At 46.9% G+C, this 19,219-nt stretch overlaps 1 protein-coding gene across 3 annotated transcripts in view; it reads right to left on the minus strand.

Annotated features, from left to right (window-relative positions):
- Window positions 1-18,923, minus strand: part of LOXL2 (lysyl oxidase like 2) — a 54,178-nt gene extending 35,255 nt beyond the window's left edge. For 2 of the 3 annotated variants that reach the window (XR_012657371.1, XM_075074556.1), the window contains exons 1-3: window positions 18,774-18,923; window positions 8,232-8,671; window positions 5,517-5,692 (exon numbers count right to left, since the gene is read on the minus strand). Coding sequence is in view for 2 of the 3 variants with exons in the window: in XM_075074556.1 (XP_074930657.1) it covers window positions 5,517-5,692; window positions 8,232-8,592 (537 nt within the window). In the remaining variant the exon portion in view is untranslated. Of the gene's footprint in view, window positions 1-1,698; window positions 1,778-5,516; window positions 5,693-8,231; window positions 8,672-18,773 lie in introns of those variants that run through there. The other variant, XM_075074557.1, reaches the window with a different exon arrangement.
- Between the last annotated feature and the right edge of the window lie 296 nt (window positions 18,924-19,219).

Genomic DNA, 19,219 nt, shown 5'->3' on the forward strand with positions numbered 1-19,219 from the left:
TGACACGTGCTGTTTGAAAAAGCAGGGCTGCATTCCCTGCTCATGATTTTGTGAGCACACATTACACATTTTCTTATTTCAGAGCTTCTGGCATCCTGCAAAGGCTTAGGAAAACATTTAAGACTCTGCACACTCTTAAACTGCAGGTTTTGGCACTGAATGAAGGAACCTTAAAGCAGGCCCATGCTACGCACCCGATGACTTTCAGATGCTTGTGAACTGCGAGACGAGGCAAAACCAGCAGTTGCACTGCACTTCTGCATGCATTTTGTCCTGCTCTGTGCACCTTTTGCCGTGACATCTTAGTGGAAGGAGGAGTGCAGCTCAGGGCAGTCGAGGTGCACAGATTCTGCGCCCAGCTCTTCCCCTCCACTTAGCTCCTAGAACCTGGCCCTTCCCCTTGCTGGCTCCACCTGCGGAACAGATACAGGGCTTACTTGGGGCAAACAGACAGCACAAGGCCCCACGTGCTCAGAGATCTTCAGCTAAAGCAGCAGATTCCACTTGTTATAATTTTCAAGGCTTGAATTATCACAGTTCAGCGTATATATTTATAGCACTGACTGTCTGTCCCTCCCGAACTCCATCAGAGAGTCAGCAAGGAGTTTCTGTGTTCTCAGATATGCTTTGAGCACTTAAAACCAACACGATTAAACTTTTCTTTTCCTTTGAGCTGCCAAGCCACCACTCACAACGCGCCTGCCACACTACAATGCCTACAAGAGCTACCATTATGAATCGAGCGGGTAACGTGCTCTGCCATCATGGTTAGACCCACGTTGTACATCAAGCCACTAATGCGAATTACAGCGTGCAAAACAGAGCTTTCACGCCAGGCTGTGGTTAAAAAAAGAAGGAACGCAAGCAAATCAGACTCGGAGTTAAACAATGGTGTTATTTTAACAGCTTTGGCCCTTCGTCCTGCAAGTGCAGATGCCTCAGAGGAGGCTCACAGCAAGCAGGTTCAGCATCAACCTCCTCCAGTTCCCAACCATCCACGCAGGCTGCGGGCAGCCTTTACCTTCACATACAATTACTGGGTTAAGCCACGCTCAGCCACACACTTGCAGTGCTTCCAAGCACAGCTACTGCTTTTTTTAATTTAACCCTTTCAGGGTGTGCAGCTTACCCTCACAGGGCTGGAACCTGCAGGAGGGGGGAGAGAAGGCGATACCAGTGGTGCCTGCCTTTCCCCTCCTAATGCTCCCAAAGGCAAACAGGTAACAGCAGACAAAGTCACACCACAAGCCCTGCTCTCTCCATTACCGAGACGCTGTCTGTATATTTAGTTTACACACTTAAAAGAGGAGGGGGAAAAGCCCCTGTGTAAAGTGCATTCAATGTCATCACGCCCACGTCAGCATCAAACGCTGCTCTCCTAGCTTTGAAAAGGCGAGCAATCTTCAGTGTTTACGCAGCCACTGAGCTAAAGGGGTATCAGGCTAATTCTGACCAGCCAGCAGCCCATGAAAGGGCTGTCCTGCTACGCACATTCATCACCCTCCAAGAAATAATCCTTTGAACAAGTCCCAAGGCTAAAAAGCTGCAGTGGCTGCGGAAAATAGCAAGCAAAAATGATGGGAGTTTCGCTGCCCTTTAGCAGCAAACTGATGGATTTCAGACCTGCTCCAACCTCCGCCCTGTTAACCTCTTCCTGCCTGTCTCCCGTCCTCTTATCACATACCTTCCGTCACTCACCCTAGACTGAAACGTTTCACTTCGGCCTGTGACCGGCGAACTTGTCTTACAGAAGCAAGGGTCAGGCATTGCCTCTTCCCAACAGGGCAGGGAACGGAAAGGCTCCGGGAGAGGAAGAGATATGACGTAAGCCCCAAAATATGAGCTGCGATGGGAAAAGATCTGTCTGAGCATACATATATATATATATAAGCCAAATGGTTTATGGTGATGGAAAATTTCATCCTATACTACTTATCTGCAGCATTTCCAAACTGGGAAATGGAGGTATGTTGGTTGTCCAATAAAAATAAACTCTGCTCGAGGGCTATCATGTTGCTTTTAAAAGAGTGTGAACTCTCTGCCTGTCAGATTTTAGGAAGCAAGGCCAGATTTGAGCAAATGTCAATTTGCACAGCTCCTCTGAGCTGGAGCCCCATCAAAACAAAGTCAGATGTCGCCTTATACCTACTGGCTTTCCACATTAAATCTTAGCAGGACTTGGCAACCCCACAGAACTGAGCACTACTGGGTCTTTAAGACGCTCTTCCAAGCGATGGATTTAAGATGGTCTATTTCTCCCCAGCAGTGGGAGCACCCAGAGCTCCCTGTTACAGGCAAGGGAAAGCAAGTGCGATGGCACACGCTTGGCAATGGGCTAACAAGGCTGCACAAAGCACGTATGTCCCCTGAATGCTTGCAACAGGAAAGCAGAACAAAACTGCTGCCCCTACCCCACCACAGCTTACACCCTGGCGTACACTGAAGTCAGCGCTTCCTCCTGTTAATCTGCTGGCTGTAAACACATCAGTTTGCAAACAGTCAGGTCCATTTGGGGATCATTACAGTTGTTACTAACCAGTGTGGGAAAGTAACATTGGAAGGTGCAATTGAACACATAAACTCTGTGCATCATCTTAAACCAGACCTATTTTGAGTAAAGCCTGGTTTTAAAAAAAGCAGCTTAAGGGCAAACTGAAATACCTTCCACTGGGAATCTCAGTAGGGAGTTCATACTGGTTTAGCTCTGCCAGTGCAATAGCTGAAGGCAGCGGGACTGGTAGAGAGACCTGACCACAGCACTGCTGCTCAGCCTCAGCAGAAAATTCCAGGCCTTTCAACCCCCGATCTCATTCCAAAGAGAAAACATCACTCGGGCGAGCTTTGGGCTACAGACTAAAGAACCCAGCAGCTTACAAAACGATGATGTTTCCCCTGGTGAACGTGAGGTATGATACGCAGAATTCCCAGGCATGTTAGAGAGGGCACAGACTTTCAGCTTGCATTCACACAAGCCTTTTGACCTCCCTGTTTTGGAGTTTACGACCCTATGAGTAACCCCGCTCATCATCTTTGACTCAAACTATGTCACGCCAGCTGCTAATGAGATAAAGCAAAGATTAAGAAGAGGAGGAAAGCTGAGCGAGGGGGAAAGAGTTTAAACATTTGACAGCTAGCTGTGACTGAAAAGTACTTACACAATGGCATTTTAAAAATTTATAGCACATCACCTTTAGCCTTAATCCTGCTGCAATGAAACCAGCAGAAAAAACCCCTCAGCTGCCAGTGATCTTATAGGGACGTAAGAAAAATCAGCCTGGTTTCGTGGAGTAGAAGCAACAGCGTGGTGCTAAGTTGTTCATAAAATCTAAGCAGTGATAGAGAGGGGAGAAGCTCGCACACACAGACACGGACATGTAGAGCTAGGAGTGACAGCAGCCGCTGCCCAGAAAATGCAACACTATTTTCTATCACCAGGCCAAAGTCACAGGGGCAGCCAGGCTGACAGCTCTGTGTAGTGCAGGTACTTAAAAATAAAGCTACTCTATTTTACTTCTTTTCCCCATCAGTTCAGCGTCTTTAATCACCAGTGGCCCTTAGCAATTGCTGGGCATACTGCTGCTTGTCACGTCAGCAGATGCCTTCATCCATCCATAGCTCCCAAGAGCTGCCAGGACATGGGGAACATGACTTCTCTCTGCACCTATTTCTCCTGAGTGATCCTGCTGGTGAGTCAGGCTTCTGCTACATGAACTCCTTCAATCTCATGATTCATTTTACTTATCGTATGTGAAGATTAAGCACCCACACAGCATCAACACAAGCTAGCCCTCAATTACCCAATGTGTTCAACTCATTAGTCAACCCCCAGTGCTTAGCTAATGGAAAAGCAAAGCCCTCCAAAGCTTTTATGATTAATATCTGAAGCATCTCGGAGCGAAGTGACCTCCGTCTAGACTAAAGCATCTTTTCTTCCAGGCCTCTGTTTTGTGGATTCACGGTGGCTTTGGGGAAGCACGCGTCTGCCAAAGCCATCGCTGATGTTCCATGATCTCGCCTCGTTCCCTGAGCAACAAGAGCGCCATTGATGGAGGCACCTTGGGATCCCTCCGGAAAGCCTGCTTTCCCACATTAGCCAAGTGAAGCAAGGTCAAGGCAACAAAGAGAATTTCAGCTCTCATACCCTATATCTGCACCCTTGCACGGGAACCTTCCATGAAAGCGCTGAGCGCTGCCTGCTCACGCAGACGGCGTTCCTCCTAGAGCCTCAGCAGGGCAACGGAAGGTTTGACTGAGCATATTATCTTCTCTTGTCAAGTATGCTGCATCGCATTAACCTCCAATGGAAAAAATCTGGTAGAGGAAAAATGCTGGGAGACCCTTTCTAAATCAGTGGCTATGAAGTAACTGCTAGAATAATTTTGCTTTAAAGTGATAAAGAAGGTTGTATGCATTGTTTCAGATCACGAACAAAGCCAAGATTCAGCCATGGAAACCACACGGTGGTATACGATACATCCTGGATTCCCTGTCTGCTTAAAATAAGATTTGACTGTGGTCACTGGATAGGCTCTTTCCATAAGTTGTGACCAAGAGCAACCGCTAAATTTGCATACTGAAACACCAGAGCATCCGAACACGGGAGATGTTAGCCGAGTCACCACAAATACTTTCCAGCCTGAAAAGCTGAAGGGGAAAAAGAAACCCCAAACAAACCCCACGTTTTTCTTTTTTTCTTTGAAGAGCTCAGCCCAACTTCTTTCCAGCCCAGCATTTTCCCAGCTCTTTATTCTGCAGAAATCAAGTAAGTCCACTGGAAGGTGATTCAAGCTTTTTGCTTCTGTCATTTCCCCAAGCCTCAGCCTAGCAGCCTAACCCAGTCACTGGCCAGAACCCTTCCCCCAGTGACCAGCCCACGCTTTCCTCTCTTCAATTCCTTTCATCACTTCCAGTACTAAGCCCCCATTCCCACAAACATTTCCATACCGTTATCATGGTTACTTCGTCATTGCTTAGCCAAACTGTGTAAAAATCTCTTTACCTCTTTCCTTAAATATCCACCCCTTTCAAGCCATGGCTATAAGCCCTGTTCACCTCCAAATCCAAGCCTACCTGCTGATCCCCGCTGTTATACCAGAGACCTCCAAATTGCTCCCAGTGCCGAAAGGGAGGGATCGTGGGAAAGAAAACTCGGTAATTTAGTGCTATGAACCAACCAAGTCACCCAGGTGTAAGGTGTATGAGCACAGCACATACCCCGGCTCTCAAAAATCCATTCTTGGAACCAGTTTTCAATTCTGAAAAGCAACTGCGGAACAGCAGGAATATATTTTCTCCTTACTTATGCTATAAACACCCTTTCAAATTGTTATTATACACATAATGCTTTGAACAGCCAAAATTCAAATATGAAAGCTGCATCTTTAGCCAGCATCTAGAAGCACTGTCAAGAGTTTGCTTTAACCATAGCGTCCAGCTGGGATAGCCAGCTGCAGCAGCAGGCACCCATGTCCGCAGAAGGCTCTTGACCAGCAGCTTATAATTTTAAGTATGTTTACCTCTATTTGGTTAAGCAAGGAGTTGTCAAACTTGAAGCCAGGGATTCTCTTTTCACTGCAGACCACTCCCACGTCTTCGGTGTGTTTGCAGTCAGTTACTCCCCAGCCATTTGAAGTGCATGCTGCCAGGGTGGTCTCCTTGCCATTACAGTGGACATTGTCCATCCAAATTTTCCCTGAAGGGGAAAGAAAATAGAACTGAGTCTCACAGAGAGGATAAATCTAGACTGCGCTGATAGCTGATAGGGAAGCAAGTAAGGCCGCTGTGCTCTTACTGTGTCAGGGGAAGAGATTACTGCTAAAATAAGCTTGAATCGACAGCTAAGGAACGTCAACGATCCACCTCAAGCACTTACTAACGGCAAACAGCTTTCCCTTTCGCTTATCTGCTTGGTAATAAAAAAATACCACCAGCCTGGGGCAGATCTCTGCTGCAGTCCGGCTCACGGTGGTAAATGACCTCCTCTGATGACAGCCACTTCAGAGCAAGCAGTGTCGCCGGGTCCCCTCGGTTTGGCTGATTAGACCCTGCCCCTCTAATCATACTCACCACATCATCCCTTCTCTATTTAAGGCTTCTCTTTATATCATTTCTCATTTATCAAACCCTCATTACATCTCTTGTAGAAGATAGCTCCAATTTTTGATTAAATGCCCTAACTTTTTAAAAGCAGATTTTTACAAAAGCTGCAAAAGCTTTAACAAACCACTATCAATTGCAACCTCCTGTCATTTGGGTGCTCTTTGAAACCCAATTGCCAGATCCAGTTTCCAGACTGTAATTACCACTTTTCAGACTGTAATTACCACTTTTCCTCCAGCAAAAACTGGACAAAATATGCATATGCACACGAGCGTGCACGTGCACATGCATATATATATATTATATTTTAACAAATCAGGTCCCTCAGAACTCACTTCTAAAATGAGCAGAGAAAAAAAAAAATCAATAGGTGTCACCTCTAAACTTTAGGTCACACTTTCCCAGGAGCAGCTGAATGCAGAAGACCCAGCAGCATCTCCGAGATTCACCTTTACAAAGCGCCCATTTTCCCTTTGGAAATACGCTGGGCGCACGGTGCTCCCTGTGATTTGCCCCCTAAACTGCAGGGAGCAAGAGCCAACAAGCAATTCCCACATTTTAGGAACCCAAACACTTTGCTTATCTGAGGAATAATAGGTCCTTTGGACAGAAAGGACTGCCTGACCTTCAGAGCCCCTAGGAGATTCTGCACTATTTCCCTTGGCTGTCCCAGCTTTGTCCCCGCAGCCCCAACAGGTTCAGTTGGTTCATCACCAGACGATGGATCTGCCAGCCCTCCCCAAACAGGAGAGCAGAAAGAGCTCCTGCCAAGCCTGCTCCGGGGTTTGGGGAAGGCGTGACCCGCCCCGTGCGGGCTCTCTGCATCAGGATTTACCCAGCGCTCTTCTGGTGTGCGGAGAGCGCTCGCTCCCGTTAAATCACGCGGCCGTCAGTTTCTGGTTTGTTTTCCAAATGTCACGGCCTCTTTCTCACTCGGAAATCTCCTACTCTACCCCAAGAGCCAAAATCCACAGCTTGGGACAACATTCAAGGTTTCGCGTTTCAGTCGAGTCACTCACGGCCCGCTTGCTCTTTTACGGGCAAGTTTATAGGCGTGAGCACTAACGAGCGGTGCTAAGGAAGAGACATACAGCACGTTTATCCTCGCTGCAGTGGAAATATTCTGTCTGCGGGTTCCATCAGCGTGCCAGGCTTCAATGTTTGCAGAAAAATTCTCTGTAGGTCAACGTTTAACTAACAGCATATCAAAAGGCGACAATTAAATCTGTTGAGTCGTATTCTAGTGCCAGAGCTGTTCTCTCTCAAGCTTTGCGATTTTAAGAATTCAAAGCTATAACATGCAAACCTTCACCTTTCCAAGTCTTTGCTCAGCCCGTGTTTGGGAGCGAGGTGCAATCTGCAGTTATCCACACATCCATCACATACAGTTTCAAAGAGCGAGAAGGGTTGTACAATTTGGGGTGAGGGTGAATAGATTTTCCCCACCAGGATCAGCCTGAGAGCATCCAAGAAGATTATTATAAATATAGTCCTATAGAGGACACGAAGCGTGCACACTCCTTTGGGGTTATAGGCTAGTCCCCACTGCAGAATACGATGCATGTGTTTCTAGAGAGGCTAAAGTAGCAGAAGAGTATTTATGTACAAATATAATGTGGCAAAAAAAGACTTGTGTAGCATCATATAGGCAGCCTGTTGAGCCTAAACAGTCTGGAGGAAAAAAAGAATAGGGGGAAGGAGCGTTGAGAGGCCCTGTTTGACTCCCTGCAAGGCAATGGAAGCATGAATAGGGAAATGGACCATCTCCAGGTTATACTTGCGGGTGCAGCTTCCCTTTCAACTAGCCCTCCTGGCTGCTGAAGAGCCTCGTACCCTTATCCACTGCCAGCTGCTCCTAAGCATCCCCCAAGTTCATACACTGAAGGATGTGGTCCTTCAGCTCTTTATCTCATCATTCCTTAAGTTGTTTCAGTCAAAACAGACACACACCTACTATTTAAACCGTTTAACCTAATGGGGCCCCGATTTAAAGAGGCACTGCTTCACCTGGAAGCTATTTCAGTTACATTTGTAGGAAATATCACGACATCTTAAATTTGACTGAGAGATCAAGAATTATTGGGGGTTGGAGAGACAGCTCGTACACCACCAGCGCTCTGGAGTTACCTCACCTTCTCCTTTTCCATACTTTGAGCTCGGTAGCCAAGACACTGCCTCCACGTAGCCCAGCTCCCTGCAGACCACGTGCGCAGCGTAGATGGAGAAGTCATCGTCGCACACCGTGCCCCACTCGCCGCTGTAAAACACCTCCACCCTGCCTTCGTTGTGTTTTCTCTTCTGCCCTGCAAGCCGCAGCTGGATCTTGGGAACATCTGCTGGTCTCTGGGGGGGCTGGTACACTTGTGGGGGTGGCTCAGGGTAACCGGGGAGGTAGGGCCAGTGTTCATACTGAGCAAAGCCCTGCGGGCTCAGGGAGATGAAGAACAGCACGACGATACAGTGGTTATGGGTAAAACCCAGGAATCTTTCCATTTTCAGTGCTTACAGTTCTCAGAGCCGAGTCCTCCGCCAGCAGCTGCCGATCAGTGCAGGTAGGTACCGTGTGGCTGACCTGGGAGGAAAGGAAAGTTTGAGTAAGGCTTGGTGACGACATGCACTTTATATCTCTTGCTTCAGCAGGGGATAAACTTTGGAAGAGACTACGTCCAACGCCGCCTGTAAAAACCAAAGTCGAGAAAATGATTTCTTGCAGAGTGGAAGAACAAACTGAAAAAAAAAAACCTGTGAAAATAATTTGTAAGTTTAACTCAACTTGCCAAATAGTTTCAGCTGGAAACTACTTTTTTTCCTCAGGGCAAAGTTCTACAGGTCGCAAGTGCTACCAGTTGATTTCCCCATTTCTCTGCAAATCCAGCAGTTCAGCGGTTCCAGCAAGCTACAGCAAACCTTGATTCAAATCCTCCCATGACAGAACTGAACCATTTTTCTCCCCTACCTCCTTAAAGAAGCCAAACCCATCACGTAAACAGTGAAAAACCAGAAGGGTAACGAAATGCGTAATATGGTCAGAAGTGAGGTCATTATATTGAAGTCTGTTTTCCCGATATGATGATAAAAGACTTATTTCTGCCACTGCGCTCCTGGTTTCACCTGTAGAGAATCAATATACGTAACTGTACGCAGACGCTTTGCAGTGGTCTTGGCTAACCTTGTCTGTCCGATGGAGTAGTGGCTAATGGTCGCCAGTTTTCGGTTGCTAAGCCTGGATAGAGGCTGACTTGTCATACAACTGCTACATCACTATATAAACCAGTCATTTAAGGTACAAACCAGCAACTTTCTGACTCATTACAGGAATTTCACCCAGATGCTACGCAGAGTTTAAACCCTGGTCCTTTTCTGCCCGCTTCCCACTCACATACTCTCCAGCCTTCATTCAGGCACCCAGCACATGGAGTGGTCAAGCAGCACACGTGGGGGTTGATGATTGAATAGTTTCCAAATGAAGCAATGCTAGAACGTAGTGGGAAAACAAATCCCCAGCCCTTTAAAGCTCCATTATTTCCTGGCAACCACCAAAGGGGAGGGAGAAGGGGAAAGACTTGGCTCCAAAACTAGATGTCTAGAAGCTAAAATCCTCCGGTACTTTTGCTAGGTCTTAGCTACCCCTAAGAAACAACCAGAAGATCCCATACGAATATGAAGACACACCAAAACACACCAACCAGCCTTTCAAGCTGCTTAATGAGGAGATGTATCAGAAATCCCAGGCAACTAGCCTGAAATCCAGGGGACATCAATTCAAACCTCAGCTCTGACACTAACCTGCTGTGTGACCTCAGGCAGGTCACTTCCAGGGCTGTGCCTCAACATCCCCTTGTATTAAACAGGGCTGATAATCGTGAGCTTCCTACTGAAGTGCTTTGAGACCTGGGAGCAAAAGGCATTTGCCTAAGGAATAGACAATGAAATAGAAGCACGTGGGTTAAAAGTCTAGCATTGGACATCAGGGGAAGACACAGGAAAAGCAAGAGGAGACTACAACAGGCCTAACTAAATCAGGGCAGGGGGAATATGTGGCAAAAAATTCTTGGAAAATAAACATTTGGTTTCAAGGAGCCGCGTACTTTCACGTTGAGTTTCACAAGATTGAGATTTAGAAATTTTCATCAGGTGTTCAGAGAAATACTGCTATGGAAACAAGGTATTTTTTCTATTTTTTGCAGGTCAGGAGGCGAGGCTGAGAGAGAGGAATAAAGTCCTGCCCCACTTCAGAGAGAGAGGAAGGAAGTACGACCGCTTTCACAAGGCTGCTCCCCTCCAGCAGCAAAGGGGATTTCCCAAAGCAAATGCAGTCGACAGGGCAGGATCCATGTGTTCTGTAAAAATAAAAGGCTCCCGACTCAAAGCACATTAGCCCTAGTCAGACATGCCTGACTTCAATACCTTCTAGCACTGGTTTCAAAACAAACCTCTTACAATGTTTTTCATGGATAAAAGATGGGTTTTAGCCCAGAGGATAAACACACGGGCAGAGCAATTGCCGTGAACAGTATAAAAAAAAAATTCAAGTAACCCCCTTAGTCAGATCATACCAGAGAATAACAACATATGTTAGTTATAAGGAAAAATACTGAAGCGGGGGGGAGTCTAACCCTGAGCCCAGCAGAACCACAAGCCTAGTGATCTTCAGAAAAATCTGGTTCTCAGTTCTAATCTTCTTTAAACATCTGTTTTAACCTACTTCGTTTTACGCGGCTGTTGTTTCTTGCTACTGCACAAATTGCAATATGCAAATCGCAAAAATTTGCCTCAGCAAATACTAATTAAAAACCAAGTTGGACTGAAACAATCTCTCCCTAAAACTAAGATGAGGTGTCGTAGGGCCCTGACTTAGCTGCCTGGTTGCTGAAGTCGTCATTACAGCTTTCCCACGGCTGTCCCACACGCACAACGCGGTGCTGTTTATTTATTGCTGGCATCTTCTGAAGCATCTGGAGGGTCTCACTGTGTAGCAGGCAGCCACACGAAGGGTATTTGAGAAGCCAAAGGCAGATAACGTGCGGTGAGTAGGCTTACAGTCAAGTCCTGAAGGACCTGTAGCTCTCGAGAGATAAGGCGGCACGGCAGCGTAAGCAACAGAATATGCCAGATGCTCCTCTGGGTTACAGTTTTGTTTTATGATACTCCAGAAAGCTCGAGAGTAAGCTAAATAACAATATTTTACAGGAGAAAAGGATCGACAACAGTGCATAACCAGCAGGTCAGCATGTTTCTCTCGTCCCTCTCGTGCCAAGGCAAACAATGACCAGCGGTCAGCTCTGCGCTCAGGCTAACGGGGGTCCTTCGTGATCAGAGGCCAAGGAATAGCTAAAAGCTGTGCAGCTCCAGTTTCCAGGACTGCTTTCTATTCAAACCAAAGCTCGCGAGTCATTTTACCGAAGGACTTCAGCCAAAAGACACAACAATTTGGGGAAACCGTTCAGAGGCAGGATGTAATAGTTACCAGCTCAGAGCGGTACTCCCTGAAGTGTTAATTAATAAAGCAGACAGACCACTGCAAGATGCCAGAGCCTTTCAAAAAGCGACAGCACTAAGAGACCTCACGGTCTGTGAGCAGCTGTAGGGGAAGGGGGCATGGGTCACAACAGACTTCCAGGTTACTTTAATTGATACCAAGTTAGCCAGGGAGGTACTAATTTAGATTATAGTAAATATAGTAGGTGTCTTTTTCACTCTTGGCAAGGTCTTTCTCAGTCAGACACCCCAGAAGCCCCAAGCCTCCAAAAGGCAGCCACAGGCTGGTTTGCCTTTTTTTCCCCAAAAAGCTTAGAGACTTTTGGAGTCTGAAGAAAACTTGGTGAGGGAGAATAAGGTTGCCTGAGAGCCCCCCACTCCGCAGAGGCAAGTCTGACTAGCAAAAAGGAATTTTAACAAGCCTGTATGAACACAATCCCACACTTTTGCCCAGGAAAATGACTTGAGGCACACACCTTTTGTGCTCGGGTCATAGAGCATCGTGTCTCAGCACTGCCAGGATCCTGCAAGGATCAGGAGTGGTTCCTCGAGGGCCCAGGGAAAGGTACTGGAAAAAAACATTCAGAAATCTCCCTTCTAGCCCTATTCCACCTGCGGAAGGGAATCCCAGAGGAATTCTCCATAAGATCGGAACGGCAGCAATCCTACACGCTTCAGGAGACAACACTGCAGTGTGTACTGGCAACCACAGTCCGCTTTTCCTTCAGGTCGTATTTCCATCCGCTTCAAAATAGTTACACATTCAAACATTACGAGACAAAGCTTTCACAGTGTTTGCCCCAGAAATAAAACCTTCCATACCCAGAGGTCTTGTTTATTGAGGTGCTTAAGAGAAACTATTCAGACTAAGTCAAAATGTCTGGAAAAGCAGGATCCAGGGGAATTTGAGCACAGGCATATTTTAGTATTTCCACAAGAAACAGCAGCCCAGGTACAATGGGGAAACTTCAGGAGCCCAGTGTGCCCAGCAGCGTCCAGGGAAGCCACCCAACACTGCAGCACTGAAAGGGCGCTCAGCTTTCTGTCTCCTACCGAGATTGATCAGGGGGGGACAAGAGGGAGTCATGGCATCGGAGAGGCGTGGGCATCTTCTGGCAGAGGCACCCATCCACACCATCCGGATCCATTTTCACTGGGAGGCAAGACAAGGAGTAGCACGAGACCAGTCCAGAGGATTGATAAAGCAGCACAGAAAATTTTACACCACCCCTTTTACTCCTGGATTTATTCTTTCCTGGCTCCTCCTGAAACCTCTCTCCTTAGCTCCAAGGCGTTACTTTTACTGCACCAGTATCCAAGAAAACTATCGCTGCTCTTCGATTAGAGCACCGATGAGTCCGCGAGACTCACTCACAAGCATTTAAAGCAGCAAACATGGACAGTATCAGATAGGAGCCAGCTGCACACGCACATTTATGGCGGCATCATTATAAGCCACAATAATAAAATTTAATAAGGAAAATACTTAAGTGAACCCACTCCTCTGCTGCTGCGACCAAGATTTGGACATGTTTTTTCCCCCCACGTCTCAAAGAAAGCCACACATGCTGCACTCCCCAAGAACAAACCTAGGCTTAGGTTTGCAGGATGCTTGGTTTGTGCTGGCTATTTCCTTCATTGCAAGGCTCATTCCTCCCCTCACACCCTCTCTTTAATAGCCTCCAGATTTATTAATGACATAATCCTAAAAGTCTATATTTTGGTCTCCCCATTCAAAAGAATCCAAGACAGAACATTAAAAACCTATCGAATAAAGTCAGTGGAGAAGCCAGGAAAATACTACAGGTCTCCTGGCTCTCCACCCTGTATTTCAGGCCATAAGATGATTCTCCAACACCACATTAACATGTAATTTAAGGCTTTAAGGCATGCTCCTGCTAGCTGCTGACTCAGCCCTTTTCAGGACCCCAGTCTTAAGTCTTGAAGGGAACAGATAGACACAGGCTTATGAGGAAACAACAGTTTTGTTTCAAAATAATACTGAGCTTTTACTTTTTCAGAGACTCCTCCAGGTGAAACCAATAGACTCTTCATCTCCCCAAATCAAAAGCTTGCTCCTGCCAGCAAGGATCCCTTTTTTAATTTCACCAAATCATCCAAACAATACATCAGCTCAGACAAAACCAGAAACGCCAGCTTTCCTGCTCTCACCCTTATCCAGACAACAAAAGGAAAGTCTGGAGGGGTTGACTGGAGCCCTTTGTGACCGGAGATCCAGCAATGCGCCGTTTGGCTTGGCATCCATCCGGAGGAACAGGCAATTAGCCCTCTGACCGCTGCTGGCACACCTGGGTCTCAGCCAGGAGCACCGAACGGTTGGTATTGAGCCACTTGAGAGGGTACAGCCCCAGCCATATGCCCTGCATTTCCAATTCCACGCCCCATCGCCCGAAGCGCCTTCCTCAGGCAGCCTCGCACGTCCCGCAGCAGGCACAGCCACGGGACAGGAACCGCGTTTCCCGCTACCGCGGAAGCAGTTTTCTGGCCAAGGCAAGGGCGATTTGCTGTGGGCCCCTCTCGGGTCCTACTGAAGTGAGTCGAAACGGTACCGCTCGCTTGGGTAAGGGCTCAGAGGCATTCTCCCCTTGTTCCAAGAGACTCAGCCCTGCCACGGGCACTAGGGCTAATGCTTTTGTAGCCTAAGTCCCCGTTGATTATAACCCCGGTGCAAGGCACGAATGAGAGATCTCTCGTTCAGAGTCTTAAAACACTAAGCCATACAGGTCACTGGCAGGAAACCAAGCAACAGCAGTAAATCCAAATCTACAGCAGAGACCCATTAGCTACAGGAACAACATCCGACCAGAACTTACCTCAGTGGGTAAGGAGCTCGGGAGAAGACCACATGCTCCCCACGAAACCCCACACCCCACCGCACGGCAGGAAACCATCACGGTAGATTGACTGGGGTGACCAGAAAAATCACCATCACTCTTAACCCTCCTCTTAGAAATCCCCAGACATCCTTCAGATTGACTTCAGCGTAACTGTACCTGCCTTGGAGCGGAGCGGAACAGCATGGGCTTGATAACAAAACTTGCGTACGGTGTCCTGTGACTGGGGCGGCCTCCTCGGGGACGAGATGCTACACCCGATGGGTCAGGCAAGCGCCGTCTGGTGTCACTACACAGCCACTTTTAGGAGAGGCAGCGAAGGCAACGCAAAGAGCGTGCTGAAGGTGGAAGTTGAATGACTGAAGGGAGCCAAAACACTGCTACGGACATCTAAGCCAAAAACTAAAACGGGTTTGTTTTTTTTTTTTTTTTCAGTAAAGTGCTGAAGAGGATTCAAGGCAGAGCCCAGAACAAGCAGGACAGCAGAAATCATTTCAGGATAACGTTGTGGTATGTTACAAATCCAGAGACTCTGCGAGACGGACGGATGGCAACATAATCCGCTAGCGATCTCTCCGAGAGACACGTTTCCTCTGGATTTCTCTTCACAGAACCAATGCCACCGAGCTGCTGCCGTTCGCTCATCCCTTTCACTCAGGCTCCCTGGAGCTCTCCCGTTAGCGTAAGGCTTTCATACGCCACCTCGGAGAGCTGTCGCTGCTCAGGAACCGAAACCTGCTACCAGGGAGCCGAGAACTATGTTAAGAAAGCAAATGTCATGTTATTGCAAACTGGCCAAGGGCAACCAGCAGCAAATTCAACAGTTGTTTACCTCAGGAAAGCTACCAAATGCGATTTGTTTCTACTAGTCTGTCGGGATGCTGCGGGGAAAGACAGAGCAAAGCCCCAGTTGCCCTCTTGCAGCAGAGGTAAAGCTTTTGCAACCCAAAGCTATAGACTTGCCACGACTTTACCGGCCTCAGGATCTCACTCAAGAGAGAAACTTTATTACTTAATAGTTACTAAAGAACCTCCTGGCCTCTACTTCACATTCAAAGGTACCTACAAACACGCAGACTTTTTGCCTCCCAAAAGCTTACTGAACTATGTACTCCCTGGAACAGAAAACAGTTTGGAGTGTTTGTCAGCCCGTGAGGATAGACTCCGACAGGAGCACAAAGACGTGTACAGCCCAGGAAGGTATGTTGCTCGCCATCACTTGCTGTCGAAGCCAGACAAGAGAGGCGAAGCGCTGATGGACAAACACGCTAGTTAGGAGAGAGGAAAGAAAAGGCACTTTGCTTGTGTTTTCTTTTCAAAAAAAAGACAGCTTCAGGCCTAACAACAGAAACATCAGTGTTGGTGGAAGTTGCCTAACCGAAGCCCTGTGCATCATTATCTGATCAGACCTGTGAGATCCCAGGGTTCAGAAGCATGCTGCTCTCCAAAGCTGCACGGCCAAACACCCAGATCCATAGTCAGCATGTCGTGAAAGGGCTCAGCTGAAGGCGTCTTACAGCTTCCAAATGCAGGCTGCAGTCTCTTCTCAGACCTGCTTTTTCGACTGAAGCAATTCACATTTGCTTTTCGTTTTAGCCCCTCGATGCATTCGTTTATCTTAGAAGGCAAAGAAAACTTGCCTGGGGATCAGATGGACACATGCAGCATCTTCTCTCCATGTCACGGTTGCAAGTTCTTTGTTCTCCTTATCTCTCTCTCCCCTTTGCCTGGTGTCAGAGAACGAAGATGAACAGAGACGTGAATCACGACAACTCGCAGGCTCCTGGCCAGCACCAGCTGGCTGCTCCACAGACCTTGCGCTGTTACTCTTAATAGGAAACAGAACTCATTCCCAAATATACTTCCCAGGCAATTAAACAGAAAAAGTGATTTTTCTGAACCCAGTACTATAGCTTATTTAATCTGCAACTAGTGGATGTGATTATGAGGACCAGCAATCTATTTGTACTTGGCAAAAGCAGCAACTAGAGCTGTATGAGTCAACTCCTCTTCATGAAACCTATACAATTAGTTCACGACATACAAAATTAGTTCACGAATAAAGACCTTACAGCAGGCTACAACATTAAAATCCACAGCTAACACACACACTCACAGAACCAGAACACATGTGTATGGCCTAAGTTTGAAGAGCATTAGCAAATATTAAAGCTCCTCCAAGAAGGAGGTCCCCCTCATACCTCTGTGTAACGCCGTCTTTAATTAAGACAGCGTAACCCATCAGCAGTGCAGATGCAGGACAGGTTGACTTCAGAACAGCATGTTGTTTTTCCCATGAAATATCCCTTGAAATAACAAACTTCCCTCAGCATTGCTACAGATCAGGAGCCGGACTTTTCCTCCTCAGTGTGCGTATTTGGAGACGTTCAGAGTAAGCGTGTATCGGCGCACACACGTGCCGCCAGAGGATTTCCCAGAAAGCCCTTTGCAAACCGACCGGCCGGGCGATCTGCTGAAACATTCCATCCACCAGAGCCGCGATCTCTAAGAAAGGCCATCACCGTGTTTTTAAACAGCACCAAGAATGTTATGAAACAGTTCAGGAGAAGAAAGAATAAAAAAAAAAGATTATAATGAACATAAAAGCAAGAAACAGAAGAAACAAAGGGGAAGTTAGTGGTAAAGTGAAGTAAAGACAATGAACCTGGGAGTCAAACTATTGAAGAGATGCACAGAACATTACTAGGGATGCATTTTGGGGTCTCTGCTTAACTCGCAAAAGGACAGCACTGTCAGCAAATCGCACGGCTTCTCTGTTAAATCACCCTGCTGAAGACAAAGGCATTGTCCTCTACTGCGCCGTCAAGGCTCTCTTCAGTCTCGGCGTCTTTTCCAAGCTGCTAAAACTTTCTTCAAGGTTTTTCTGAAGACCTCACCTCTGCGCTCCTGCCCCAGCCCTCACAAAGCACTGCGCTGGGTTTGACGGGAGCGCGGAGCCTCATCACCACCTGACTGAAGTATTAGACTTTATAGTATTAAACTTCTTATTCGTTACCCATGTTTGGGGGTGCTTTCCAACATCATCCCACACTTATAATGAAGATCACATCAAATTCATCCCTGCAGCAGCAAGCATCCAGCACACTGCCCTGAAGATGCGGGTTCTCCCTGTATGCTTTGCTATTACAGTAGTTCATGCTAATACTTCATTTTATGTTTTCTAACTGCTCTCTAGCTTCCAACCAAGGAAATTCCACGTCTGTGGGTGGTTCGGTACAGATAAAATGAAACTGGGAAGTAGGAACCCTAAAGCAATTATTTTCAGCCCCTGTTCAGTACAAATCTGAAAGCACTGCAATGTCATTTTAATGAGCTGATTATAGAGATGCTAAATAGTTTTCCTACTATGCTCCCAGATAGCTAAATTAGGATCTTTCTCTATAGTCTTCTAAACTATCTTGGTCTTTAGATCTTTTTTTACCCCCACACAGTAACATCTGTTTAATTTAGACAGCAAAATTAATTTTAAAAAAGGCAGAGTTATTTGTGTCCATGCCGAAGCATCAGAACTCAGCCTGGGCTATGTTAATTCCAGACAGAAACACCCCATGTTTCTGTCCTGCAACTTTTCAGGTGGATACCACTGCATATCCTGGAGTCATCCTGAAAACTACTGTGATTGCCGCATGCTAAAGCAGCCTGAAGAAAGCTGCGGGTGGGCCGAGGGCTGCTCTGCACGAGGCTGTGCATCCCAAGCAATGACAGCAGAGAAGTTTCTTCGCTATGGACATAACTGTTCTGCACCCTCTGCCAATGGGAAACATCTGCACTGAAGCCTTTTCCTCTGAAAGGGCACAGTTATTCAGAGAGGAGAATTTAAACTGCTTCTGAAGTCTAGCTGGTAACATTTACACAATGTTGATGGCATGTACTGTAGCTTTCTGGTCTAAATCAAGTATATTTCAATAATATTATAGAATACACATTGCCTAAACTTGTATACAGTTTGCAACACGTCTTTTTTTATTTCATCCGTGCATGCCTCTCAGCAAGCAGGGGGAGAAAAATCTTTACCGTGGTCACAACATCTTTGCAAAGTGACACTGAATATCTGTGTCATCCCACCCCTGCCAAATCACGTCTCAGGGGACAGGAATTAGAAGAAACTTCTATCTTCTTCCCAGCCTGCTACATCCAAACATCATACTTTATAACAAACTGAATGGAGAGAAAGAAAATACATTCAGAGAGAAAAGAGAAGATGTGAAATCAGACCTTCGGCCCTGAAGCAAGAAAGGGTTAGAAATGTTTAAACTAACTCATCACCCCCTTCATCTCTAGCAATAACGCCCCTGTTCTGGCTTGCAGGACTGCGTTTACCTTGGAGTTAGTGGTAGGCTGTGCTGGGGGTCACCTCTGGCTTGTCGTGCTTCATGAAGTTTGTTCTTCTGGGCTGAGCGCGCTGTCTGAGTGGTCCCCTCTGTGCTGGAAAATATCCTGCAGCCAGAGAAATACGCTGCAAGAAGCTGCTGCTTCCTGGCAAATTTCACTAGAGTTAGTCAAGCAAACCCCTCCCAAGACCCAGCCCCTTTAGCCTCAGCTCATAGCGGGTGATATCATGGGCTTGTCCTGTAATCTGAGCAGAAGGACTGCAAGCAGAAAAGGGGGGGAAAAAATTCTAGCCAGGGTTGCAAGGAAGGAGGTGGATTAGGAGCATGAATGCTTTCTCAGGACGCTCCCAGAGAACATCCAGAATCATATCAATACCAGCGTTAAACAACAGTGGGATCACAGCGGTTTTTAAGCACCCCAATTTGATTCAGAGC

Source organism: Phalacrocorax aristotelis, chromosome 24 (genome assembly GCF_949628215.1).
Source record: "Phalacrocorax aristotelis chromosome 24, bGulAri2.1, whole genome shotgun sequence".
Taxonomy (NCBI): domain Eukaryota; kingdom Metazoa; phylum Chordata; class Aves; order Suliformes; family Phalacrocoracidae; genus Phalacrocorax; species Phalacrocorax aristotelis.